Genomic DNA, 27,898 nt, shown 5'->3' on the forward strand with positions numbered 1-27,898 from the left:
TCTCCAGGCAAGAATACCGGAGTGGGTTGCCATTAGACCAGCCTCAGTTCAGTTCAGTTCCTCAGTCATGTCTGACTCTTTGCGACCCCATGAACCGCAGCACGCCAGGCCTCCCTGTCCATCACCAGCTCCCTGAGTCCACCCAAACCCATGTCCATGGAGTCGGTGATGCCATCCAGCCATCTCATCCTCTGTCATCCCCTTCACCTCCTGCCCTCAATCTTTCCCAGCATCAGGGTCTTTTCCAATGAGTCAGCTCTTCTCATCAGGTGGCCAAGGTATTGGAGTTTCAGCTTCAACATCAGTCCTTCCAATGAACACCCAGGACTGATCTCCTTTAGGATGGACTGGTTGGGTCTCCTTGTAGTCCAAGGGACTCTCAAGAGTTTTCTCCAACACCACAGATCAAAAGCATCAATTCTTCTGTGCTTAGCTTTCTTGATAGTCCAGCTCTCACATCCATACATGACCACTGGAAAAACCATAGCCTTGACTAGACGGACTTTTGTTAGCAAAGTAATGTCTCTGCTTTTTAATATGCTATCTAGGTTGGTCATAACTTTCCTTACTAAGGAGTAAGCGTCTTTTAATTTCATTGCTTCAAGCACCATCTGCAGTGATTTTGGAGCCCAGAAAAATAAAGTCAGCCACTGTTTCCACTGTTTTCCCATCTATTTGCCATGAAGTGATGGGACTGGATGCCATGATCTTAGTTTTCTGAATGTTGAGCTTTAAGCCAACTTTTTCACTCTCCTCTTTCACTTTCATCAAGAGGCTCTTTAGTTCTTCTTCACTTTCTGCCATAAAGGTGGTGTCATCTGCATATCTGAGGTTATTGATATTTCTCCCAGCAATCTTGATTCCAGCTTGTGCTTCCTCCAGCCCAGCATTTCTCATGATATACTCTGCATATAAGTTAAATAAGCAGGGTGACAACATACAGCCTTGACGTACTTCTTTTTCTCTTTGGAACCAGTCTGTTGTTCTATGTCCAGTTCTAATTGTTGCTTCCTGACCTGAATACAGATTTCTCAAAAGCAGATCAGGTGGTCTGGTATTCCTATCTCTTTCAGAATTTTCCACAGTTTATTGTGATCCACATAGTCAAAGGCTTTGGCATAGTCAATAAAGCAGAAATAGATGTTTTTCTGGTACTCTCTTGGTTTTTCGATGATCCATTGGATGTTGGCAATTTGATCTCTGGTTCCTCTGCCTTTTCTAAAACCAGCTTGAACATCTGGAAGTTCACGGTTCATGTATTGCTGAAGCCTGGCTTGGAGAATTTTGAGTATTACTTTACTAGCGTGTGAGATGAGTGCAATTGTGCAGTAGTTTGAGCATTCTTTGGCATTGCCTTTCTTTGGGATTGGGACAAAAACTGACCTTTTCCAGTCCTGTGGCCACTGCTGAGTTTTCCAGATTTGCTGGCATATTGAGTGCAGCACTTTCACAGTGTCATCTTTCAGGATTTGAAATAGCTCAACTGGAATTCCATCACCTCCACTAGCTTTGTTCACAGTGATGCTTTCTAAGGCCCACTTGACTTCACATTCCAGGATGTCTGGCTCTAGGTCAGTGATCACACCATCGTGATTATCTGGGTCGTGAAGATCTTTTTTGAATAATTCTTCTGTGTATTCTTGCCACCTCTTCTTAATATCTTCTGCTTCTGTCAGGTCCCTACCATTTCTGTCCTTTATTGAGCCCATCTTTGCATGAAATGTTCCCTTGGTATCTCTAATTTTCTTGAAGAAATCTCTAGTCTGTCCCATTCTATTGTTTTCCTCTATTTCCTCACATTGATCTATGAGGAAGGCTTTCTTATCTTTCCTTGTTATTCTTTGGAACTCTGCATTCAAATGGGTATATCTTTCCTTTTCTCCTTTGCTTTGCGCTTCTCTTCTTTTCACAGCTATTTGTAAGGCCTCCTCAGACAGCTATTTTGCTTTTTTGCATTTCTTCTTCTTGGGGATGGTTTTGATTCCTGTCTCCTGTACAATATCACAAGCCTCCATCCATAGTTCATCAGGCATTCTGTCTATCAGATCTAGTCCTTTAAATCTATTTCTCACTTCCATTGTATAGTCATAAGGGATTTGATTTATGTCTTACCTGAATGGCCTAGTGGTTTTCTCCACTTTCTTCAATTTCAATCTGAATTTGCTGATAAGGATTTCATGATCTGAGCCACAGTCAGCTCCTGGTCTTGTTTTTGCTGACTGTATAGAGCTTCTCCATCTTTGGCTGCAAAGAATATAATCAATCTGATTTCAGTGTCAACCGTCTGGTGATGTCCATGTGTAGAGTCTTCTCTTGTGTTGTTGGAAGTGGGTGTTTGTTAGACCTGCCTACTTCCAAAGAAACAGAGAAAGAAACAAGTTTGTATTTATGCAAACATAAATACACAAAGGAGTTTGTGTCTTTTTGAATTCCCCCATTGGTAGGAAGACTTGAAAGCAGGAAAAGCATCAGAAGAGATATCGCCAAGTAAATGATGGTTAATTTATGTCTTTAATTGGATAGTTTTAATACATCAAAGGGCTACAAATGGAAAGGAAAGTCAAAGTCGAGGAATCAGCATTTTTAAAGGTGATAAACCTTTGAAATGAAAGATATAGGAGCAGCAGCAAACAAGGCTGAAGCAAGGCTGCAGAGTCAAATACAGGCTCAGTCTTATCTAGGAGTTCAGCTTTTCAGCATGCCGGACAGAGATCCTCCAAGAGATCTCTGTGTTTTAACCAAAGATCCTAAGCAAATTCAGGGTGGGAATTTGGGGCTCCTAGAGAAACTGGGATCTGAGGGAAAAAAGGAAGCCCTGACAGGTAACGCTGGCCCCAGATGAAGGCAAAAGCATGAAAACATCTTCAGCAGGCTATAAAGAATTACACAGAGCACACGGATAGGATGGCAAGATGATGGTTAAATTAGGCATTTCTCTTTCTCTCTTTCCCTTTTTCATGATTTTTCTAATTTATTTTAATATAATGTGTATAAAAGAGTGGTTAGATACACCCATGTGAAGAGCTGACTCATTGAAAAAGACCCTGATGCTGGGAAAGATTGAAAGTGGGAGGAGACAGGGACGACAGAGGATGAGCTGGTTGGATGGCATCATCGATTCAATGGACATGAGTTTGAGCAAACTCTGGAAGACAGTGAAGGACAAGGGAAGTATGGCATGCTTTAATCCATGGGGTTGCAAAGAGTCAAACATGACATAGCGACAGAACAACAAGAAAAATACACCCACAGGCATAATGAAAAAGTAATTTGTTTATTTTGACAAAATTGACTTTTATGTGGAAAAAAAGGACAGGGGTTGATGTAGTGTTTACTGTGACTCATTTCCCTTTGGAGACAAAGTTTAAAATGTTTATTCTTCATTCCATAAATTTGGGCTTGTGATTTATAAACATACCATCAGGAGAAAATATAGCTCGTTTTAAGGTTTAATTTAGGAAAAATATGTGTATTTATTAACATATGTTAAGCTATTTCCCATTTAGACCATTGTCTAATCACTCAGCTCTCATAATTCCCAGACTTCTCAAAAATAATGTGTTTCTGACTCAGTTAGTCTCTTTGAAGCTAGGCTCCTCATCCAACAGTAGTCATCCTCTGATGCCATCATTGTTGACCAGCCCTCCACCAACTCCTTGTGTCTTTTCAAGGTGGGAGGCTCCCCAATCTGGATCTGTTTCCTGTCCTGTATATGCCACACAGTGGCTGTTGTTAGAATCAGCCCCCTCTCTAATGTGTCCTGCACTGACTACTTCTATGAAGCATGTATTTCCTCCTGGTCCTTCTAGCTTTTATGGTGGAGACCCTCTTACTTTCACCTGATCTGAGATGCTGTCCATTTTATTGGTTCTAAACACATAAAATCAACTACTGTAACTGCTTCTGCTCCGCCAGGCCTGCTTTATCCATACTCTGTCAGTCAGGGTTGGTCATGTGCCATCTGGTACTGGATGTTTCCATATGCTTCCCACCCCACCATTTCATCATATTCCAGTAAGTGGCAGTCAAGCTGGGAACAGCTGTAATAACAAAAGCATTGTAGGAGTGAACCCCCTTTTCTCCATGTTCTCCTGATTGATATTTTACCTCAACCAAATCATCCCTTAGACCTACTGTAAGCATGTGGCTATGCTGCAACTGATGTATGCTGATGTCAGACCATATCTATGATCTTCTCTGTGATTGAATTTGATATGTATGTCATTACAACACCATATGTTATGATATACCAGGCTATTCTCTAGCCACCCTATGGAGAAGCCCTGCCCAAGACATGTGGCCTGTGCCCCTAATGCTCATGTCATCCTGTTGCTGATGTCTCAGGGACTCTACTTCTTCCTTTGCTTTAGCTACCATAATTACTATAATGCAGTTACTATTTACATACAATTACTATAATACGATTGATTCCTTCTTAAATATAGAGATACACTTTAATGTTTAATACTTGTGTACCCATCTATTTAAATACCCAGTTAGATTCTTTAAACATTTAAATATGATAAATTAATTGTTATGCTATACATATAACCTTCTTAAATGTTTCTCTACATTGAGTGTAGCTACAAACCTGTCTGGTCCACAGTAGATACTTAATAAATATTATTTATATTGAATCAATATGAACATATCCAGTGTGAATTTGCCTTTTTAAAAAAAATACACTTTACCTTCAAAGAAAAGATGTTTCCATTTAAAAAGTCATCAAGACAGTATGGTACTGGCACAAAGACAGAAATATAGATCAATGGAACAAAATAGAAAGCCCAGAGATAAATCCACGCACCTATGGACACCTTATCTTCGACAAAGGAGGCAAGAATATACAATGGAGAAAAGACAATCTCTTTAACAAGTGGTGCTGGGAAAACTGGTCAACCACTTGTAAAAGAATGAAATTAGAACACTTTCTAACACCATACACAAAAATAAACTCAAAATGGATTAAAGATCTAAATGTAAGACCAGAAACTATAAAACTCCTAGAGGAAAACATAGGCAAAACACTCTCCGGCATAAATCACAGCAGGATCCTCCATGACCCACCTCCCAGAATATTGGAAATAAAAGCAAAAATAAACAAATGGGACCTAATTAAAATTAAAAGCTTTTGCACAACAAAGGAAACTATAAGCAAGGTGAAAAGACAGCCTTCAGAATGGGAGAAAATAATAGCAAACGAAGCAATAAACAATTAATCTCAAAAATATACAAGCAACTCCTGCAGCTGAAATCCAGAAAAATAAGCGACCCAATCAAGAAATGGGCCAAAGAACTAAACAGACATTTCTCCAAAGAAGACATACAGATGGCTAACAAACACATGAAAAGATGCTCAACATCACTCATTATTAGAGAAATGCAAATCAAAACCACAATGAGGTACCATTTCACACCTGTCAGAATGGCTGCTATCCAAAAGTCTACAAGCAATAAATGCTGGAGAGGGCGTGGAGAAAAGGGAACCCTCTTACGCTGTTGGTGGGAATGCAAACTAGTACAGCCACTATGGAGAACAGTGTGGAGATTCCTTAAAAAACTGGGAATAGAACTGCCATATGATCCAGCAATCCCACTGCTTGGCATACACACTGAGGAAACCAGAATTGAAAGAGATGCGTGTACCCCAATGTTCATCGCAGCACTGTTTACAATAGCCAGGACATGGAAGCAACCTAGACATCCATCAGCAGACGAATGGATAAGGAAGCTGTGGTACATATATACAATGGAATATTACTCAGCCATTAAAAAGAATACATTTGAATCAGTTCTATTGAGATGGATGAAACTGGAGCCCATTATACAGAATGAAGTAAGCCAGAAAGAAAAACACCAATACAGTATACTGACGCATATATATGGAATTTGAAAGATGGTAATGATAACCCTATATGCGAGACAGAATAAGAGACACAGATGCATAGAACAGTCTTATGGACTCCGAGGGAGAAAGTGAGGGTGGGACGTTCTGGGACAATAGCATTGAAACATGTATATATCATATGTGAAACAGAACACCATTCCAGGTTCAGTGCATGAGACAAATGCTCAGGGCTGGGGCAATGGGATGACCCAGAGGGATGGGATGGGGAGGGAGGTGGGAGAGGGGTTCAGGATGGGGAACACATGTAAACCCATGGCTGATTCATGTCAATGTATGGCAAAAACCACTACAATATTGTAAAGTAATTAGCCCCCAACTAAAATAAATAAATTTATTTTAAAAAATTAAAAATAAATTTGTATACTGATAAAATCTGTGATAATCTAGCATGTGTAACTCAATTCTGGATCCAAGGATTTCAAAAATAGTTAAAATTTGATATTAGCATTTTTTTCAGAGATACTTATTTTAAGAATATACTAGCAGAAAAAAAGAATATACTAGCAGACCCCCAGAAACACTTTATTTCCCAGATAGGAAAATTAGAGAATTAGTCTTTTTTGCAAATTCATCCTAATTAACTATAAACCAAGAGAGAAGGCTTCAGAAACATACATGCATACACACATTCATGAATCTAAAATCCTGATCAGAAACTTCAGAAAGGTCACACAGATGCAAAATATTTCTTCTCAGTTATATATGTTCAACATCACCACATTTCCCTCATTCGCAATAGAAGGCATTGTTCTTTATCAGACTTCTGACCCAATAGCTGATTCACAGGAATTCAGAAAAGCCCTTTACTTTCACAGATGCACTAATAGAAAAGTATTTTTAAAATCACAGAGAGAAATAGGATTTTAATCTCTACCTTGCAGCTTGATGGCCAACTCATGCATTAGGTAAGACCAGAGCAAATACAGAGACACAGTTAAAAGCACATAGCTGTGGTCTGGTCTCCTGTCTGTATTCAATCATCCACTCATTCAACAATTGTTCACAGTATTGAATCCTTGGGCTTCCCAGATGGCACAGTGGTAAAGAATCTGCCTGCCAAGCAGGAGACATGGGTTCGATCTGTAGGTCAGGAAGATCCCCTAGAGAAGGAATGACCACCCACTCCAGTATTCTTGCCTGGGAAATCCCATGAACAAAGGAGCCTGGCAGTCCGTGAGGTTGCAAAGAGACTTAGCAATAGGCACACATTGAATTCCGTGTTTACTTAATGGGGGCAGGGGTCAACAAAATACTTAATCACTTTATTGAATTAAATCACACTGAACTTACTGAGAAAGTATCTACTCTTATCCTGATATTAAGCACGACTTTTGTCTTCTTAACCCTTCACAATTCTTAAGCCCGAACTGGCCCCTTATCCAAAGGGCATGATAAATTTATGCTGCTCTTCTCGTTGGCATTCCAACTGTTCTTTGAATGCTGGTTCTGTAGTTGACTCTGCCAAGTGTTGAAAACAGTAATAACGAGGGGGATGAGGTGACTGATGCCCCTTTGGACACATATACAGACACTTTTCCTTTACAGCCATTATCCATCAAGTCACACATAGAAAAAGAAGCAGATGAATTGGGAAGACAATGCCACTACTGATAAATTCTGTGTGGCTGAGCCTCAGCCTCCTAGAAGCCTCTCCCTCTACTTAAATAGTACACATAATTGCATCTCAAAACTCAAGCCACTAAAACCCTGGATTCCTTTCAAAAATCAGTGAAAGATTACCCCACAGAGGGAGCACATCAAGGTCTTATATATAGCCTGTTCCACTCAAAAAATACGTATCTGTTAGCATACTTGTTTGGAGAAAGCAGAGGGAATAAAGAAGATTGAGAAAGGATAGGATCACAGTGTCTTTTCTTCAGGAATTGTCTGCAGTGTGCCTGTGAAGTATTCTAGGGGTAGAATTCTATGTCCAGTTCTACTTGGATTGTGACATGAACTGTGTCTTCTGCATTTACTTGCAACATGATATCCAGGAAGAGCACCAGCCCAAGTCCTCAATTTTATTCTACCTGGCTCAATAATTAGACAGAATAAGCAGATTCTTAAACTGAATAAGTCCCTTGTAATAGTGAACTTGGGCAAGTAGCTAAAGGATGAACACACACTTTCCTACTCATTCTGACAATTCCTCATAGCATAAGTGTATGCATATTGCATTTTTTAAAAGTTCCTTTCTACCAGGAGAAGGAGATAAAAGAATGGGGTAAAGAAACCAAACAAATCAGCTGTTGTCACTTTCAAATTAGCAATAAGAACAATTAACATTTTCCATAGTTTTATTCCATATCAGACCACACCAAATACTTCATATACTGTATATAATATACATAGAGTATACAGAAACTTTTATTTAATCCACAACTAGAATATTTTAAATATTCCAAATGTAATTACAAAAATATCAGTTTTGCCAAGTTCTATCCAAATAAGTCTTCCCATTCATTGAGCATTATCCATGTGACAAACACTATGTTGTGTTGTACAGACTGTCTCAAGTTATTTTCACAATGTTATTATATTATTATCCACATTTTATCAATGAGACAAGTACATACCCAAAGTCACAAACTAGTGATGACAGTTAACATTTAAATATCAATCAGTCTGATTCCAAAATGGTTATATTTTCAGTATGAACTCATGTAGAAAGTGATAGCAAAAAGGAAAATTGTATTATTTATATTTGTTGTTATACCTCTGAAGTATGCACTCCTTCAAACGTGATGAAGAGCAATAATTGAGTGGAAAAGTATTCAAGGTTAGGGTTACATGCCACAATTTACCAGCTGCATAAATTTGAATAAATTGCTTTAACACACTAGAACTTCAGTTTCCTCTTCTGTTAAATTAGAATGATAATTATAAATAAATTATATAGTGTTATTTTGTGGATTAAATTATATAATTAAATATGAAATATCCTTTCTAAACTATGTATTTATTAGCAAATGTTACATTTTAAATAATTCATACAGTCGATTTTTTCTTGGCATTTTTAGCCTCATCTCCAAATAGAATCCTCCAAGTGTCAAGAAAAGATGATTAAAAAGGAGAGATCTTAGCTTTAGGTGCCAAAAGCAGTGTAGCTATTTGCCAACAGCAGAAAAGGCATTTGGGCACCAGTGGAGTAACCTTTACTCACACTGCCCTGTGGGTAAGCTCTGAATTAGTATTTTCGTACTGCTTAACAAATTACCATAAATCAGTATAAATTCAGTGGCTTAAAATGCCACAAATGTATTATCTTACAGTTTGGAGGTCAAGGTCTAAAATAAATGTTGTGGGGCTAAAAATCAAGGTTTCAGCAGAGTTGTATTCTTTCTGGAGGCTCTAGGGGAAAATCTGTTTCCTTGCCTTTTCCAGTTTCTAGAGCTTGTCTGCATTCCTTAGCTTGGGTCCCCTTCCTTACAGATCTCCAATCTCTTCTTCCATAGTTCCATGTCCTACTCCAACTCTGAGCTTCATGCCTCCTTCTTATAAAAACCTTTGTGATTACACCAAGTCCACCTGGATAATCCAGGCTAGTCTCCCCAGCTCAAAATATTTAATCCAAAATAGTTTAAGTGGGACTTCCCTTGTGGCTTAGACAGTAAAGAATCCCCATAAAATGCAGGAGACCTGGGTTCGATCCTGGGTCAGGAAGATCCCCTGGAGGAGGGCATGGCAACCCACTCCAGTATCCTTGCTTGGAGAATTCCATGGACAGAGGAGTCTGGTGGGCTACGGTCCGTGGGGTTGCAAAGAATTGGACATGACTGAGTGACTACCACTTTTCACTCTCCCTGGTGGTCCAGTGGCTGATTCAACATTCCCAATGTAAGGGGCCCAGGTTCAATCCCTGGTCAGGGAACTAAATCCCACCTACTTCAACTAAAGAGCCCACATAGGCAATGAGAAGATCTTGTGTGCCACAAGGAACATTGAAGATCCTGCATGCCACAACTAAGACCTAGCACAACCAAATAAAAATAAGAAATTGGTTTAAGTAAATGTAATGTATCTGCTTCCCCCATTATTAGATGTCACTGTCAGAACAGGTCAGAACATAGTACATACTCACGATAATTATTTAAATAAATTTGTCAATGCAAACAGCCACAAATGTATGAATTAATTAAGCCATAAAATATAGTACATAGTAGCTGCTCAAAAATTAGAGTTATTATTTCAGAAAATGCCAAAAAATTCTATTTATTGAAGACTTGCTTTTGCCGTTTCTTTCGGTCTTTTTTATTCCTTTTAATCCCTCCTTAAATCATTGAAACAATATTTACTAGTGCTTACTTCTTTCTGTCAATGATTTTTTTTTTCTTTAAATGCAGAATGCAAGGAATGAGATGCTAAAGTAAGAATATCAGATGACATATGTAATGAGTCCTTCCTGTGCAGTCCTGTGTTGATACCAGTTATGTCAGTTCCATTTCTTTCCCCTTCCAAGGATGTAATTCACAGCAGGAAAGCTGTGGTTAATGTCTGTGCAAAAATGTTACACTCAAGAGGTTTTCCTCAAGTGTATCAAGTGCCTGAAAAAATTCATGCATTTTCTCTGGGGTGGGTTATGAGGCCCCTCTGAGGTCAGGGATTCTGCTCTTGGTAGGGCTGTCATGTGGGAAAAGCTATTTAAATGGCTATTTGCTCCTACTTGAAAAGGCTGAAATTGTAGATTTTTCCCCAGCCAAGTGCCCCAGAAAGCAGCAGTTCCATCAGCCAGGAGTTTTCACTCATCTCTTTGATAGGGTCTTGTAAAGGCAGGGAACTTTTTCCTCCAGTGAATAGCAGGTAAGGAGACAACAAAAAGAGAGGATGTAGAGGAGAAGCACCAAGGTCACAGAGAGGTGGGGAAAGCTGGAGTAGAAATATGAAAGAGAAAGAAATATTTCTTTCCTGCCTCTTTCTAGGCTTGGGGAAATAGTGGGGAAGAGGGTGGAAATGGGAGTGAGGGGAAAAAGAAATCCTCCAGCAACGCTCTAAAAGTCTAAAATACAAGTAAGTATTGAAACTTTCCCTGAAATTCAGAATCATGAAAATTCTTTTTAGCATCGTTTATGTTGGGATGGGAGGACATAGCAAGGATAGCAAATGCTAAAGGCCAATACTACAGGGACGGGAGTGAAAAATTTAAGAGGACACCAAAAAATTTAGCAATTATGATAAATAATGTTTTAATGTGGTATTTTAATCTAATCTAATCTAATTTTTTAGTCCATGATCAATAAAACATCAAAGTTTAAATAAAATCCTGTACCATGCCAAGTCATATTACAGTTTAGGGCAAAAGAAAAAAATGTGAACCCTTAGTTTTAATGAAAGCAAACATCAATAATGTATTTTTAAACCTACTTTTTTGCTAACCTCATTTTCTTTCTTTTCTTTTTGGCCATACTGCATGGCCTGTGGGATCTTAGTTCCCCAGTCAGGGATCTAGGGATCAAACCCCAATCCCCCTGCATTGGAAGCATTGGGCCACCAGGGAAGTCCCACTTATCTCATTTTCAGTTGAGAAAATTGCCATATTGGAGATAAGTGAGAATTATAAATAATTTATAATTAGATGAAGTAAAGTTATAATTCTATTATGATATAAATAAAATATTTAAATTTAAAATAATGATGTGAGATTTAATACAACTGCTTTTCAATTGTCAACATTTTCAAGTTATGTTAATGTTCTGGAAAACATTAAGTATCAAAAAATGCATAAAAACATGTACATAGTGATGTACATTTTTCATTTTGCTTTGGACTCCGATGTGGTTTGACACAGCTCTGGTTCAGAATTTTGATGTTCTGTTTGTCATGGATATTTTTGTATTGGTTTTGACTTTTTTAAATGTTGCATAAAAATGTTATCTATCCAATTGCTGTGAGTTTTTTTTTTTAGCACCATCCTTATATTCCATTCCCAAGGCAAATGTATTACTTGCCTCACCCTAGTTTCAGTCCTGCTGTTCATAGCATATGCTAAGTATGACAGAGTAGAAAAAAATGACAGGTTTGAGTCAGACGTGTCTTTTACTTGTTTAATGGGTTAATTTAATCTAGCTGAAACTTATCTGTAAAATAAAGATGATAGATAAAAGCTACCTCTAACTCTGTAGGGACTACATGAGGTATAATAATTAGAACAATTATCAGAGTATCTGACAGAGAGTAGTTTTGACTCAATGAAATGTATCATTGCAGGAACTAAGTGAAGGAGAATACCATTTCACTCAGGCCACCATGCTGTCCATTGGTAACTCCACTTCCCCCACTTTCTTCTTGACTGGAGTTCCAGGGCTAGAGGCTTTTCACATCTGGTTTTCTATCCCCTTTTGCTGCCTTTGTGTGATTGCCCTTTTGGGGAATAGCACCATCCTGTATGTAGTGATCACAAACTCTAGTCTCCATGAGCCCATGTACTACTTCCTCTCCATGCTCTCTGCCACCGACATTGGCATCACTATTTCCTCTCTTCCCACAACATTTGGTGTCCTCTGGTTCAATGCCAGGGTCATCAGCCTGGATGCTTGCATTCTGCAGATGTTCTTTCTGCATGGATTCGCCCTCATGGAATCTTCTGTGCTTTTGGCCATGGCTTTTGACCACTTTGTTGCCATCTGCAACCCCCTAAGATATGCTGTGATTCTAACCAACTCTAGAATCATCAAAGCTGGTATGATAATTTTTGTACGAATGCTGGTCAACCTGATGCCCTTGCTCCTGCTCCTTAAGAGGTTATCCTTCTGTGATCCTAATGTGCTTTCTCACTCCTATTGCTACCACCCTGATGTGATTAAGTGTTCTTGTGCAAGTATCAAGGTCAACAGCATCTGTGGTTTAGTTGCTCTCATTCTGACCTCAGGTATAGATATTCCCTGCATTTTCCTCTCTTACATGCTGATCATCAAGTCCATCCTTAGCATCGCCTCCCCAGAGGAAAGGCAGAAGGCTTTTGGCACTTGCATCTCTCACATTGGTGCTGTTGCCATTTTCTACATCCCCTGGGTCATCTTGGCTTTGGTACATCGGTTTGGGCATAGTGCTCCTCCATATGTCCATACACTGATGTCAAATCTCCATTTCCTATTTCCCCCAGTGCTGAACCCTATTATATATAGTGTGAATACCAAACAAATCCGTAAAGCTTTCTACAAACTATTTCCAAACACAGAGTAGCAAGTCTGATCAGGCAATGTCCTAGATAGAAATAGCCTTACTTCCTTCCTCCCTTCTTTCAACATTTTATTGTGAGTAACATCACACTTTTCTTTAGTGGTGGTAATGCAAGTTTATATAAGAAACATCCTTGTCCTCTATAGTCTATATAGTCTAGTGTCAGGGACATAAAGTTAAATATATATAATAATGGCAGTGAATAGGAGTGTTATCATAGAATTATATCCAAAAGGCTATATGACACTGAAGAAAATATCTAGTTCAAATTGCAGATTCAAAGACTTGTTTGAAGAGCTAACTACTTGGACTAAGAATAATATGTAACATGTAAAAACATAAGGATCTTCCAGGCCCAGGGCACAGGTCTCTGAAGTCAATGAAATATGACATAGCCTGATACACCAAGGATTGTACATGGTTACTATCGCTGGAGTAAGGGATGTGTGAGACACATCCCTTATGAGAGGTTATATGTGAGGTTATAAAATAACCTTTGTGCTTGGTAAAGTAACAGTATGAAAGCTTGAAGAACAATTAACTGGAATTGGAAGTTTTATTAGATTCTCTTTTAAAAAACATCCATGATGCCCTGGAAAAAAAAAATTCTCTCTTTATTCTTCTGATTTGAGGGAATCTAAAAAAAAAAAAAAGATCTTCACAACCCAGATAATCACGATGGTGTGATCACTCACCTAGAGCCAGACATCCTGGAATGTGAAGTCAAGTGGGCCTTAGAAAGCATCACTATGAACAAAGCTAGTGGAGGGGATGGAATTCCAGTTGAGCTATTTCAAATCCTCAAAGATGATGCTGTGAAAGTGTTGCACTCAATATGCCAGCAAATCTGGAAAACTCAGCAGTGGCCACAGGACTGGAAAAGGTCAGTTTTCATTTCAATCCCAAAGAAAGGCAATGCCAAAGAATGCTCAAACTACCGTACAATTGCACTCATCTCACACGCTAATAGAGTAATACTCAAAATTCTCCAAGCCAGGCTTCAGCAATACGTGAATCGTGAACTTCCAGATGTTCAAGCTGGTTTTAGAAAAGGCAGAGGAACCAGAGATCAAATTGCCAACATCCGCTGGATCATCGAAAAACCAAGAGAGTACCAGAGAAACATCTATTTCTGCTTTATTGACTATGCCAAAGCCTTTGACTGTGTGGGTCACAATAAACTGTGGAAAATTCTGAAAGAGATGGGAATAGCAGACCATCTGACCTGTCTCTTGAGAAACCTGTGTGCAGGTCAGGAAGCAACAGACATGGAACAACTGGACATGGAACAACAGACGGTTCCAAACAGGAAAAGGAGTATGTCAAGGCTATATGTTGTCACCCTGCTTATTAACTTATATGCAGAGTACATCATGAGAAATGCTGGGCTGGAAGAAACACAAGCTGGAATCAAGATTGCTGGGAGAAAATACCAATAACTTCAGATATGCAGATGACACAACCCTTATGGCAGAAAGTGAAGAAGAACTAAAGAGCCTCTTGATGAAAATGAAAGAGGAGAGTGAAAAAGTTGGCTTAAAGCTCAACATTCAGAAAACTAAGATCATGGCATCTGGTCCCATCACTTCACGGGAAGTAGATGGGGAAACGGTGGAAACAGTGTCAGACTTTATTTTTTTGGGCTCCAAAATCACTGCTGATGGTGATTGCAGCCATGAAATTAAAAGACGCTTACTACTTGGAAGGAAGGTTATTACCAACCTAGAGAGCATATTTAAAAGCAGAGACATTACTTTGCCAACAAAGGTCCGTCTAGTCAAGGCTATGGTTTTTCCAGTGGTCATGTATGAATGTAAGAGTTGGACTATAAAGAAAGCTGAGCACCGAAGAATTGATGCTTTTGAACTGTGGTGTTGGAGAAGACTCTTGAGAGTCCCTTGGACTGCAAGAAGATCCAACCAGTCCATCCTAAAGGAGATCAGTCCTGGGTGTTCATTGGAAGGACTGATGTTGAAGCTGAAACTCCAATAATTTGGTCACCTCATGCGAAGAGTTGACTCATTGGAAAAGACCCTAATACTGGGAAGGATTGGGGGCAGGAGGAGAAGAGGACGACAGAGGATGAGATGGTTGAATGGCATCACCGACTCGATGGACATGGGTTTGGGTAAACTCAGAGAGTTGGTGATGGACAGGGAGGCCTGGCATGCTGCGATTCATGGGGTCGCAAAGAGTTGGACATGACTGAGTGACTGAACTGAACTGAAGGAATGTTAATCTTCAATCCCTTAATGTGATATAAATGTATTTTTTTGTCCTGGTTTAAACATAGGGATTCTATAGTTCTGGTATTGTGATCTACTATTGCTGAACTTGAATTCTAAAATTTCTAGCACCAGCTTTAATTCTTAAGTACTCAAGGGTAGATAATGAAGATTACAAAACTCTAAGAGGGAAGATCCCATGGAGAAGGAAATAGCAACTCACTCCCATATTCTAGCCTGGGAAATCCCATGGGCTTTGGAGACTGGTGGACTACACTCCATGGGATCACAAATAGTTGGACATGACTGAGCAACTAACACACAAAGGAAAAGACAGAAATGGTAGTAAAATTTAGTGCTTTCCTGTCTCTTCTGACAATATCATTTCCAAATACATCCCCTTTACCCCCTCACAAAGATCTTCTGACATAAGATTAGCTTGCCAGGCTCCTCTGTCCATGGGATTCTCCAGGCAAGAATACTGAGTGGGTAAGCATTCTCTTCTCCAGGGGAATCTTCCTGACCCAGGGATTGAACTCATCTCCTGCATTGCAGGCAGATTCTTTACCATTTGAGACACCAGGCAAGCCCCAAGACATATGAAAGAAGGATCAGAATTGGGTAAAGAGTATAAAATAATGCACTGAAGGAAAGATATTTTGTGCCTTATTTCATATCTTGTAGAAACATTTACATCTTAAGGTGACTGGATTTAGGAGTGTGATAGCATTTCTGAGCTTTTTGTAAACAATATTAACTTTTTCCTTTGTTATTTTCCCTTGAAAGTTAGTAAAACTGAACAAACAATGGTAGAGAAGTGATGTTAGTAAAGTTGTAATATTAATTATGTACATACAATTGTGCCTCTGTTACCACATTGCAGATTCTGTTATGCCTTACCTCACTTTCACCCTCCACAAATGAAGTCTTACCCATTTTTTTGTTCGTTTGTTTTCCTTCTGTTTTAAAGTCTTTATATATTTCCTCTTATTGCCATTTTCTTCTCCAACAAATAAAAAAATGGAGATAAAGCTAAAACTGGGCTTAGAGAGAAATTTTAGTCGAAAATGAGTATTTGTTATTTTGTCACTGTCATGTCCGACTCTTTTGCAACCCCACGGACTTTATAGCCCACTAGGCTCCTCTGTCCATGGGATTTCCCAGACAAGAACACTGGAGTGGGTTGCCATTTCCTTCTCCAGGGGATCTTCCTGACCCAGGGATCAAACCTGCATCTCCTGAATTGGTAGACGGATTCTTTACCACTAGGGAAGCCCAGAAAATGAGTATAATAGGAAATAAAAGAAACTCTGAAAATGAGTTATTTAAGTATTTAGCTCCAGAATTTAGAAAAATAAGTAAAGAACACCTTTTCCCCCAAAAAAATAACCCAGAAAATGAAATAAAGTAATAAATGTTAGTGCAAAAAGATTTGTTTAAAAAATATTAACTAATAAATAAGATTAAAAAGACAAAAGTTAACTCATTAGAAAGGCTAGTAAACTTGACTGGAAAGAACGATCAATTATAGTTGAGGAAAAGCGTAAAAAATCAAAATTAGGAATGAAGAAATGACATCATTACTAATCCAACAGACACTTTTAAAGATGTAAAAGAAAACAATTTTTAAAACCTGGGTACCAATTTTTTGAAAATTCAGATAAGATGTGAAAATATCTAAAAAGCACAGTTTGGAATAGTAATAAAAGGGAAAAAAAGGCTCAATAATCCCGTAATTATCAAATACATTATATTCATATGTAAAAACCACCACAAAGACATAAAAGTAGGAGGGAAGAAAGATAAAAGGACAAAATGAAGAAAGGAATGGAGGGAGAGAGAAAAAGGAAGGAAGAGAAGGACAGTAGGAAGGGAGACAGAAAGAAAACACAGAACAATTTGCTTTAATTTCTAAACTGTAGGCTCCAACTACACAAACTCTTTGAGAGAACTGGAAAATAAGGAACACTTCCTAATGAGTTTTATAAAACCAATTTTATTCAACATTGCAAAGAAGGACACAGCCAATCCAGGCACTCAAAGGGAAGTAAAACACACAGAGAGAATAAAAGGAAAGGAAAGAAGAAAAGTAAATACTATTATTTACTGAAAGCCTTATAGATTAATAGAAGACCGAAATGAATCAACAAATAAGATTCATGGTATGTCACCACAGAAAGAATATTTTTTCAAATTTTCCACCAACAACCAGAAGAGTAGATTTAAAGGGTTACTATTTAAAATACATGAAAAACCACATACTTAAGAATAAATTTCACAAACGTATAAAACACTTCTACTCTGAAAACTATAGAACAGCATTGAAACTAAAGAAACTAAGTAAATGGAGGTATAAATCATATTCATGGATTGAATGATTCAGTAAAGTATTGTGAAACATTCTCCTGTAGATTGTTCAGTGTAATCCCACTGAAACCTCAGAATTTCTGTGTAGATTGGTGTGTGTGTGTGTGTGTGTGTATGTGTGTGTGTGAGTGCGTGTATTAACTAGTTATTCTAACGTTCACAATAAATTTTTAGAAATAAAGTTCTCTTACTCTACTCAGTAACAGAACTCTTACAAAGCTACAATAATTATGACAATGTGATTTTTGCCCAGAATTAGACAAATGGAGTATTAAAGAAGAAAAGAGTCCAAAACTTATACACTACATATATGGACACTCTATATGGAACCATATAGCAGTGGAGAAAAGATGGTCTCTTCATTGAAAGTTGCTAGGTTAATTTTATATTCCTATACAGAAAATAAGCATGACCTCTACCTCATACCTTAAACAAAAATCTCTTCCATATGGATTATAGATGTAAATTCAAACAGTAAAAAAATAAAATTCCTGTAGATAACACTGGGAAGTATATTTAAGTTGTTGGAATATAAGCCACTATTTCTTTAACATATAAGGCACTAAATATAAGAAAAAAGTTTGCTCTAAATTAAAATGGAAAATTCTATCCATCAAAACATACTTTCAAGAAAGTGGATATTAAGAAGAGGATATATAAAGAACTCTATAAAATTGATGAGAAAAATCAGACAAGCCAATAGAAAAATGGAGAAAAGTTTGGAATGAACACTTCATAAGAAACTAGATGAAAAGTGCTTTTGGGGAGGGTTTACATTTTATTTTATTGGAGTATAATTGCTTTACAATGTTGTACTACTTTCTGCTGTACAACGAAGTGAATCAGTTATATGTATATATATATCCCTTCCCCCTTGGACCTCCCTCCCACCACCCCTCCCCCATTCCACCCACCTGGGTCATCAGCACCAAGCTGAGCTCCTTGCACTATACAGCAACTTCACACTAGCTATCTATTTTACACACAGTAGTGTACACATGTAAGTCCATCTCTCCCAATTCCTCTCTCTCTTTCCTTCGTTGTGTCCACATGTCCATTCTCTATGTCTGTGTCTCTATCCCTGTGTCCTGCAAACAGGCTCATCTGTAGCAAAGTGTTTAAACACATGAAAAGATATCTGACATAGCCAAACAATAAATGCTAGAGAGGGTGTGATGAAAAAGGAACCCTCTTACACTGTTGGTGGGAATGCAAACTAGTACAGCCACAATGGAGAACAGTGTGGAGATTCCTCAAAAAACTGGAAATAGAACTGCCATATGACCCAGCAATCCCACTGCTGGGCATACACACCAAGGAAACCAGAGTTGAAAGAGACACGTGTACCCCGATGTTCATTGCAGCACTGTTTACAATAACTAGGACATGGAAGCAACCTAGATGACCATCAGCAGATGAATGGATAAGAAAGTTGTGGTACATATGCACGATGGAATATTACTCAGCTATTAAAAAGAACACATTTGAGTCAGTTCTAATGAGGTGGATGAAACTGAAGCCTAATTATACAGAGCAAAGTAAGTCAGAAAGAAAAACACCAATACAGTATACTAACACACACACACACACACACACACACATATATATATATGGAATTTAGAAAGATGGTAATGACAACCCTATGTGCAAGAGAGCAAAAGAGACACAGATATAAAGAACAGACTTTTGGACTATGTGGGAGAAGGCGAGGGTGGGATGATTTGAGAGAATAACATGGAAACATGTATATTACCATGTGTGAAATAGATGACTAGTCCAAGTTTGATGCATGAAACAGGGCACTCAAAGCCGGCGCACTGGGATGACCCAGAGAGATGGGATGGGGATGGAGCTTGGGACGGAGGAGACACATGTACACCCGTGGCTGATTCACGTCAATGTATGGCGAAAACCACATGATATTGTAAAGTAATTAGCCTCCAATTAAACTAAGTTAATTAAAAAAAAAAAACTGGTAGCATCTCAAAGTTGACCTAGAAATTTAACTTGCAGAATATAACCAAGAAAAATGTATATATATGCATGCTTGAAAGACATAATAATCTTCATAGCAGCATAATTTTTTTAAAACCAAAATGGAACACAATGAAAGTGTCCAGTGAAATAAAAACTGATAATTTTGGTGATCATACAATTATAATTGAAAATAATGAACAATTCCAACACATAACATTGAAAAATCTCTTAAAGATAATGTGAAATGAGCCAGAAATAAAAGCATGCTGCTGCGCTGTTGCTAAGTCACATCAGTCGTGTCTGACTCTGTGCGACCCCATAGATGGCAGCCCACCAGGCTCCTCTGTCCCTGGGATTCTCCAGGCAAGAATGCTGGAGTGGGTTGCCATTTCCTTCTCCAAAATAAAAGCATACATACTGTATTATTCATTGTATATATTTATATTTCATTACATTATAGATGAAAATTATGAGCAGAACTAATCTAGGTTGTTGAAAGTCAAGAATAGTAGTTACTTTTGGTGTAAGGGGATAGTTAATGGGATGGGCTGGAGCTGGAGTACCAGAGGTTATCCAGTAAGGCTGTATATCAGGATTGGCAAAGTATGACCTGCGTGTCTAATCTACCTGCCATTTGATTTACAAAGAAAGTTTAATTTGAAAACAGCCGTGCCCATTCAGTATATTCTGTGGCTGGATCATACAACATCAAAATTAAGTAGTTATGACAGAAAACTATATGACCAGTAAAAACCTAAAATATTTACTATACAGTCTTTACAGTAAAGAAAAAAACTCAGTAGCGTCTATTCCATATTATTGACTGGGTGTCAGTTGCATGTGATAAATCAATGAGCAAGCAATATGCTCATGAAATGTGTAATTTGCTGAATGAATATTATCTTTCTATTAAAATATTATTTATGATTCAGTGAATCATTACTTTCTTCCTATGATGTATGCAGTTGTGTTCAGCTTGTTTTAGGTGATTCACAAAGGGTAAAATTCACAATCTTTGTTCTCAATAACATCAAAGCCTCACTAAAGACTCGTGGCGAATCACCCAGGGCAGAAGTAAATGTCACTCTTTGTTTCAGTGTTTCTGCATTCACTGGCAATCAGAGATAGTAAAACAAAGAGCAACCAGAGAAGATTTTTTTTTTCAGCGTTTATGTAGAAGTTATTTATCGCTGCATAACAATTTACCACAAATGCTTAAAAGTGTTTATCTCACAGTTTCTGTAAGTCCAGAGTCTGGGCACAGCTGAGCTGAGTCCTCTGCAAGGCTGTAATCAAGAGGTTGTCAGGCCCACGGTCTCTTTTGGGAACCCACAGGAGAAGAATATGCTTTCAAGATCATGTGGCTGTTGGCAGAATTCAGTTAGTTCCTCACTAACTGTTGGATTGAGGAACTGTGTTTCTTGCTAGCTGTTGGCTAGAGAAGGCAACACTGAGTTTCTAGCTGGTTGTTGGCTGGAGGCAGCCCTCAGTTCTTTGCAGTGTGGGCCTACACAACATGGCAGCTTATTTTATTAAAGCTAGATCCTATGTGACATAAGCACAGAAGTAATGCCCCACTATCTATGCCACATTCTACTGGCTAAAAGAAAAAATCCTACCCACAGTAAAAATCAGATAATTAAACAAGGGCTCAAGAAAGCAGGGATAATCAGGGACTATTTTATTAGTTTGTAATCTGTTTTAACAGAAGGATGTAGATGGAGACCCTAGTTAGATTCTAAACTATTTGAATTCAATAGTGGTGGACTTTTCATTCTTTAACACTGACATTAGATTTCAAACAACAATTTGGGTCATTTTTGTTGTTGAAGTATCAGTCCAGACACCTGGGGTACAGGGTAGGGGTGGTGGTTCCAGGAAGAATTATAGTACTTGAATCAAATCCCCCTCGCACTTTCTGCCATTAAGAGTTCTTACACAAAGAATAATAGCCAAATATACATAAAAGAAAAATAGCTAAATGGGAACACATTATTGGATTTATTGCTATCTAGGCAAACAAGATGCCCTCTGTCAATGTGAGGCTTCTCTATAAAGGGGATACATGATATCTGGGTGTGAATTTTCACCTTTCTTATGGGTCTAGAATTTCTAGGTCCATACAGTAGTCTGTATCCATTGCTCAACTGGCCACAATGACAAGGATGACCAAATTCTCCCGAGTCTAGATCCTTACACTGAGAACCACAGGAAAACGGTAAGTAAGAGAGCAAGAACACATACACATGAAAACTAATCATTTACCCAAAGTGACCTCAGCCACTAGAAAAATTGGACCCAATTAACATAACATACAAAATTCTCCAAGCAGGCTTCAATAGTATGTGAACAGTGAACTTCCAGATGTTCAAGCTGGATTTAGAAAAGACAGAAGAACCAGATATCAAACTGCCAACATCCGCTGGATCATCAAAAAAGCAAGAGAGTCCCACAAAAACATCTACTTCTGCTTTATTGACTATGCCAAAGCCTTTGACTGTGTGGCTCACCACAAACTCTGGAAAATTCTTCAAGAGATGGGAATACCAGACCACCTGACCTGCCTCTTGAGAAATCTGTATGCCGGTCAGGAAGCAACAGTTAGATCTGGACATGGAACAACAGACTTGTTCCAAATAGGGAAAGGAGTATGTCAAGGCTGTATATTGTCACCCTGCTTATTTACTTATATGCAGAGTACATCATGAGAAACATGACTGGAAGAAGCACAAACTGGAATCAAGATTGCTGGGAGAAATATCAATAACCTCAGATATGCAGATGACACTACCCTATGGCAGAAAGCAAAGAAGAACTAAAGAGCTTCTTGATGAAAGTGAAAGAGGAGAGTGAAAAAGTTGGCTTAAAACTAAACATTCAGAAAACTAAGATCATGGCATCTGGTCCCATCACTTCATGGCAAATAGATGGAGAAGCAGTGGCAGACTTTATTTTGGGGGGCTCCAAAATCACTGCAGATGGTGACTGCAGCCATGAAATTAAAAGACACTTGCTCCTTGGAAGAAATGTTATGACCAACTTAAACAGCATATTAAAAAGCAGAGACATTACTTTGCCAACAAAGGTCTGTCTAGTCAAGGCTTTGGTTTTTCCAGTAGTCATGTATGGATGTGAGAGTTGGACTATAGGAAGGCTGAGTGCCAAGGAATTGATGCTTTTGAACTGTGGTGTTGGAGAAGACTCTTGAGAGTCCCTTGGACTGAAAGGAGATCCAACCAGTCCATCCTAAAGGAGATCAGTCCTGAATATTTATTGCAAGGACTGATGTTGAGGCTGAAGCTCCAATACTAGTTGGACATGACTGAGCGACTGAACTGAACTGAACATACCAGAAAGTGACCCATTTATTGGGAAAAAGCAAGTGAGTAGCTGGAGAGAGATGGATTTGGGAATGGATATATCATCATCCCTATGGATCAATATGGTAGTGAAAAGACAGGGGCTTGGAGACTGAAGTACATGTTTTCTTCTCTCTTCATTGTCTTCATAATCGTGCCAGTGAACATTGATTTGCTTTCTTATCTTTCTAGCCTACTGATAATCTAGACATGATGACATGCATCTCTCTATTCCCCAGTGCCCAGAACAATGCCTAAGCTTTCCATTTATGTGGATGATTTGGTTTATTTTGCTTTGCAATATTGTCTCTGTGGACCATGGTCACTCAAGTTAGTAGCTGAAACCCTTTTGAGATTACACAGCACTATGTTATATTAATACATGGAGATAGGGGGATTTCTGCTTTTCTATATATGCAGCCCCAAGGATATTCACATTTTACCAATGGCTCCACAGTTCAATTCCACTTTACTATAAAATCAATGGCTCCAGAGCTGTAGCTTGTTCACTCTCTGCTGATAAAGACAGAGAAGGCTTGTTTTTCCACATAAGCTGGTAAGAAGCTAGAGATAGGTGTTTGTTGTATTGATTTAATGCTTTGTGTTCTATTCATAATTGTTCAAATGAGCCTACAAAAAAGTCAGATAACATTAGGTTTTACCCTGTTCTCAGAGATCATATAATGCAGACAAATCAGCCTTTCTACTTTATAGTCAAATATTATGACGATGGTTTTCTCAGATTGAATTGCTAACTTGAGAACTTATAATTCAAAGGGAACTATATAAAACTAGCATATGTATACTTGTTGCAGGGAATTCATTTTTAGGAAGTAAGTTTTACCTAATATTTTAAAAAGCTTGATTGAGAAATATTAAAGTTATAATAATTAATATTGCTATTCTTTGATTTTGAGTTTTCCTAGAATTTATTTTGACACTGGAAATTTATTGCTTTAAACTTATTTTTTAAATTGCAATTGAACAAAAATTGATAACATTTTTAAGTTGCCCTTTCTATTTCTTGAGTGTCTACTGAAAAAATCTATTGTATACTCAAACCAACATCCATTACCTAATACTCCCTGAAGAGCAGTAAATTTCATCCTGATAAGTCAGGTAAGAAAAAAAATAAGCACTGGTTAATAAGAAACAAAATTCTAACATATGCTGAAACATGTATGACTCTTAAGGACATTATTTCTAGTGAGATAAGACAGTCACAAAAGAAAAAATATTGTATGATTCCCTTATATGAGACACTTAAAGCAGTCAAAATCACAGAGACAGAAAATAAAATGGTGGTTGCCAGGGACTGGGAAAAGGGGAGACTGAGGAGTTTTGTTTAATGGATACAGAGTTTCAGTTTTACAAGATGAAACAGTTATGGAGATGGATGATAGTGATGGTTGAACGACATTATGAATGCATTTAAATCCACTGAAATGCACACTTTAAAATGGTTAGGATGGTAAATTTTATGTTAGTTGTTCAGTTCAGTTCAGTCCCTCAGTCGTGTCCGACTCTTTGCGACCTCAGGAACCGCAGCACGCCAAGCCTTCCTGTCCATCACCAATTCCCGGAGTTTACCCAGTCTCATGTCCATCGAGTCGGCGATGCCATCCAACCATCTCATCCTCTGTCGTCCCCTTCTCCTCCTGCCCTCAATCTTTCCCAGCATCAAGGTCTTTTCAAATGAGTCAGCTCTTTGCATTAGGTAGCCATAGTATTGGAGTTTCAGCTTCAACATCAGTCCTTCCAATGAACACCCAGGACTGATCTCCTTTAGGATGGACTGGTTGGATCTTCTTGCTGTCCAAGGGCCTCTCAAGAGTCTTCACCAACACTGCAGTTCAAAAGCATCAATTTTTCGGCACTCAGCTTTCCTTATAGTCCAACTCTCACACCCATACATGACTACTGGAAAAACAATAGCCTTGACTAGACGGACCTTCGTTGACAAAGTAACGTCTCTGCTTTTTAATATGCTGTTTAGGTTGTTCATAAGTTTCCTTCCAAGTAGTAAGCGTCTTTTAATTTCATGGCTGCAATCACCATCTGCAGTGAAATGTTAGTTGTATTTGACTACAATTTTTAAAATTGTGAGACAAAACAAGAACTAGTAGCACTGGGTAATAATTGTCCCACAGAGCCTTACACCAACTTACCCACTTGTACTTACCCGCTAGTGTCAGTGGATGTGTTGATCCTCATCTTTGTGAGGGTTAATTATTTGGTTGGCCAAAAAATTAATTCTGTGTTTTCCATAACAGCTTACAGAAGACCCAAAGGGACTTTTTGGCCAACCCAATACTGTCATGCTTTATACTCAATCTCCGCAGTTGTAAAAGAATCTACTTGCCAATTCGGGAGATGCAGGGGTTGTGGGTTCAATCCCTGAGTCAGGAAGATCCCCTGGAGTAGGAAATGGCAACCCACTCCCGTATTCTTGCCTGGAAAATTCTATGGACAGAGGAGTCCGGCAGGCTACAGTCCACAGAATCGCAAATAGTCAGACACGAGTGATCATGAGCACACACACACTATTTCCTTCGGGAATTTTCTATGCCAATTAACTCCTGCCATTCTATAGTTTTAACCTCTCACTATGTAACGTATTTTTAACCTTAGTTTGTAAATATGCTCAGTTCTTTTTCCTATATTACAAATATCCTCCATCCACCTTATGGTCATCCTTAGTCATGGCTTCTTTTTCTCCTTGCTTTCACTGACAAGTTTCCAAAAGTAATATATGCCATGCCTCCAGGACTTTTCCATTCATTTCCCCAAGCCACTGTGGCAGGTTCTCAGCTTTCATTGCTAGATTCCAGCTAGTTTTATTTGTTTGTTTGTTTCTTAGGGTCATTCATGTGTTCTCAGCAGCATTTGACATATTTGATCCTTAGAAGACCCACTCAAGCAGTTCAGTACTATTGTTCATGTAACACCCAGATATGACACTAGGCTCTCTTGGCTTTAGTGGTTCCAGGAAGGCTATCCAGGCTCATCTTGCTTTAGTCTATATAGTCCTTTCCAATAACTGCTATCAAATTCCATTTTTATTGGTTTTCTCTTATAGAAATCTACTCCCTGAAGGTATTCACCCACACTACTGGATTAACATGGCACTTATATAGTGGTAGCTTCCAAACGTGTATTACTAGCAAAAATCTGGAAATGTTTGCCTAGAGAGTCATGCCTACATGGGCACAGCAGATGCAACATCTTTAGCTAAATTTCTCTTTGTCATTTCTTACATAAGATATTCAAAGTTGAATGTATTCAATATATTGATTTTTCTTAACTCTCTATCCATTTAATCTTATAATATGATGAAGCTAAAAATTCTATCAATGTAGAAAATAATTGTCAAAATGTATGGAATTATTTGAATGTATTTTCTTAAATTTAGGAATAAATATGTTTCACATATATATATATATATATATATATATAGTGAAAGCTATAAATCAAACTTTGTTATATATATATATTATATAAATAATCACTTACCCATGACCTTAGATAACTCTCCTAACCAAGAGAAAATTCATCTAGATATCTTCATGTAACAATGTAATATATTATTTCTATAGGATGTGCGCATTGTGAAGATAAATGCTACCAGTCCAGGAAAACATGGAAATCTTAGATAATTCAACATCTAAATTTCCAACTTTCTTGTTGACTGGAATTCCTGGCCTAGAGTTTGCCCATGCTTGGCTCTCCATTCCCTTCTGCTGTCTTTATGCCACTGCCCTCTCTGGGAACAGCATGACCCTGTTTGTCATCATCACCCAGCAGAGTCTCCACAAGCCCATGTACTATTTCCTCTCCATGCTCTCAGCTGCTGACTTGGGTTTGACTGTTTCTACAATGTTAACCACATTAGGTATCCTCTGGTTTGATGCAAGTGAAATCAGTCTAGATATGTGCATTATCCAGATGTTTTTTCTTCATGGGTTTGCCGTCACAGAATCTGGGGTGCTGGTGGCTATGGCCTTTGACCGCTATGTGGCCATCTGTGATCCTCTGAGGTACACAACCATTCTCACTAATTACAGAATCATTCAGATGGGTCTCTTGATGGTTATACGCACTGTAGTATTAATTGTACCACTACTTTTGCTTCTTAAGCCCCTCAATTTTTGTGGAGGGAATGTGCTTTCCCACTCCTACTGCTATCATCCAGATGTGATTAAATTAGCATGTTCAGATACTCGGGCCAATAGCATCTGTGGATTAATTGATCTCATCCTGACCACAGGAGTAGATACGCCGTGCATTGTCCTGTCTTATATCTTGATCATTCACTCTGTTCTCCGTATTTCCTCCCCTCAAGAACGATGCAAAGTTTTTAGCACCTGTGTCTCCCACATTGGAGCAGTTTCTATTTTCTACATCCCCATGATTAGCTTGTCATTGGTGCATCGCTATGGGCGATCAGCCCCCAAAGTAGTCCATTCAATGATGGCCAATATGTACCTGCTTTTTCCTCCTGTGCTCAACCCCATCATCTACAGTGTAAAAACAAAGCAGATTCGCAAGGCTATACTCAGTTTTCTTCTTATGAAATAGAGACAATTAAATTTGAGAAAATCATGATAGAAGTGGCTTTCATTGTAGAAAAGCAATTCTGGTAGCTTACTATCTTTCAGACATTTTTTTTTCTCATCTTTCCATTTGTTCAACAAATATTTAGTAAGCATAAAATACATATATAATAGACCTTAAAGAATTTACAGTCCAATAATAGAAGCAGAAAAATAATAATAATGAAATAATTTAAGTAATGCCTATAGTAACTAACATTTATTGTCTATTTTATACTAGGCATTCTATTGACTGCATTTAATATATACCATTTATTCTTCAAAACTGCTCAT

General features: G+C 38.2%; 3 protein-coding genes across 4 annotated transcripts in view; all 3 read left to right on the plus strand.

Moving 5' to 3' along the window:
• LOC145525653 (olfactory receptor 51I2-like) overlaps nt 1-27,898 on the plus strand; it is a 550,369-nt gene that overhangs the window by 424,643 nt on the left and 97,828 nt on the right. The window lies entirely within an intron of this gene.
• Nucleotides 12,152-13,087, plus strand: LOC145527215 (olfactory receptor 51F1-like). Its single transcript, XM_081544822.1, has one exon. It carries the CDS (start codon nt 12,152-12,154, stop codon nt 13,085-13,087), a length of 936 nt encoding a protein of 311 aa, XP_081400948.1.
• Nucleotides 26,631-27,590, plus strand: LOC145525662 (olfactory receptor 51F1-like). The gene has a single exon (XM_081539191.1). The coding sequence runs from the start codon at nt 26,631-26,633 to the stop codon at nt 27,588-27,590; it is 960 nt and encodes a 319-aa protein (XP_081395317.1).

This window comes from Giraffa tippelskirchi, chromosome 11 (genome assembly GCF_054371585.1).
Source record: "Giraffa tippelskirchi isolate mGirTip1 chromosome 11, T2T-mGirTip1v1.2.pri, whole genome shotgun sequence".
Taxonomy (NCBI): domain Eukaryota; kingdom Metazoa; phylum Chordata; class Mammalia; order Artiodactyla; family Giraffidae; genus Giraffa; species Giraffa tippelskirchi.

Bases quoted from the DNA above. Each gene is read 5' to 3' on its own strand.
- LOC145527215 (XM_081544822.1), top strand. From the start codon at position 12,152: ATGCTGTCCATTGGTAACTCCACTTCCCCCACTTTCTTCTTGACTGGA.
- LOC145525662 (XM_081539191.1), top strand. From the start codon at position 26,631: ATGCTACCAGTCCAGGAAAACATGGAAATCTTAGATAATTCAACATCT.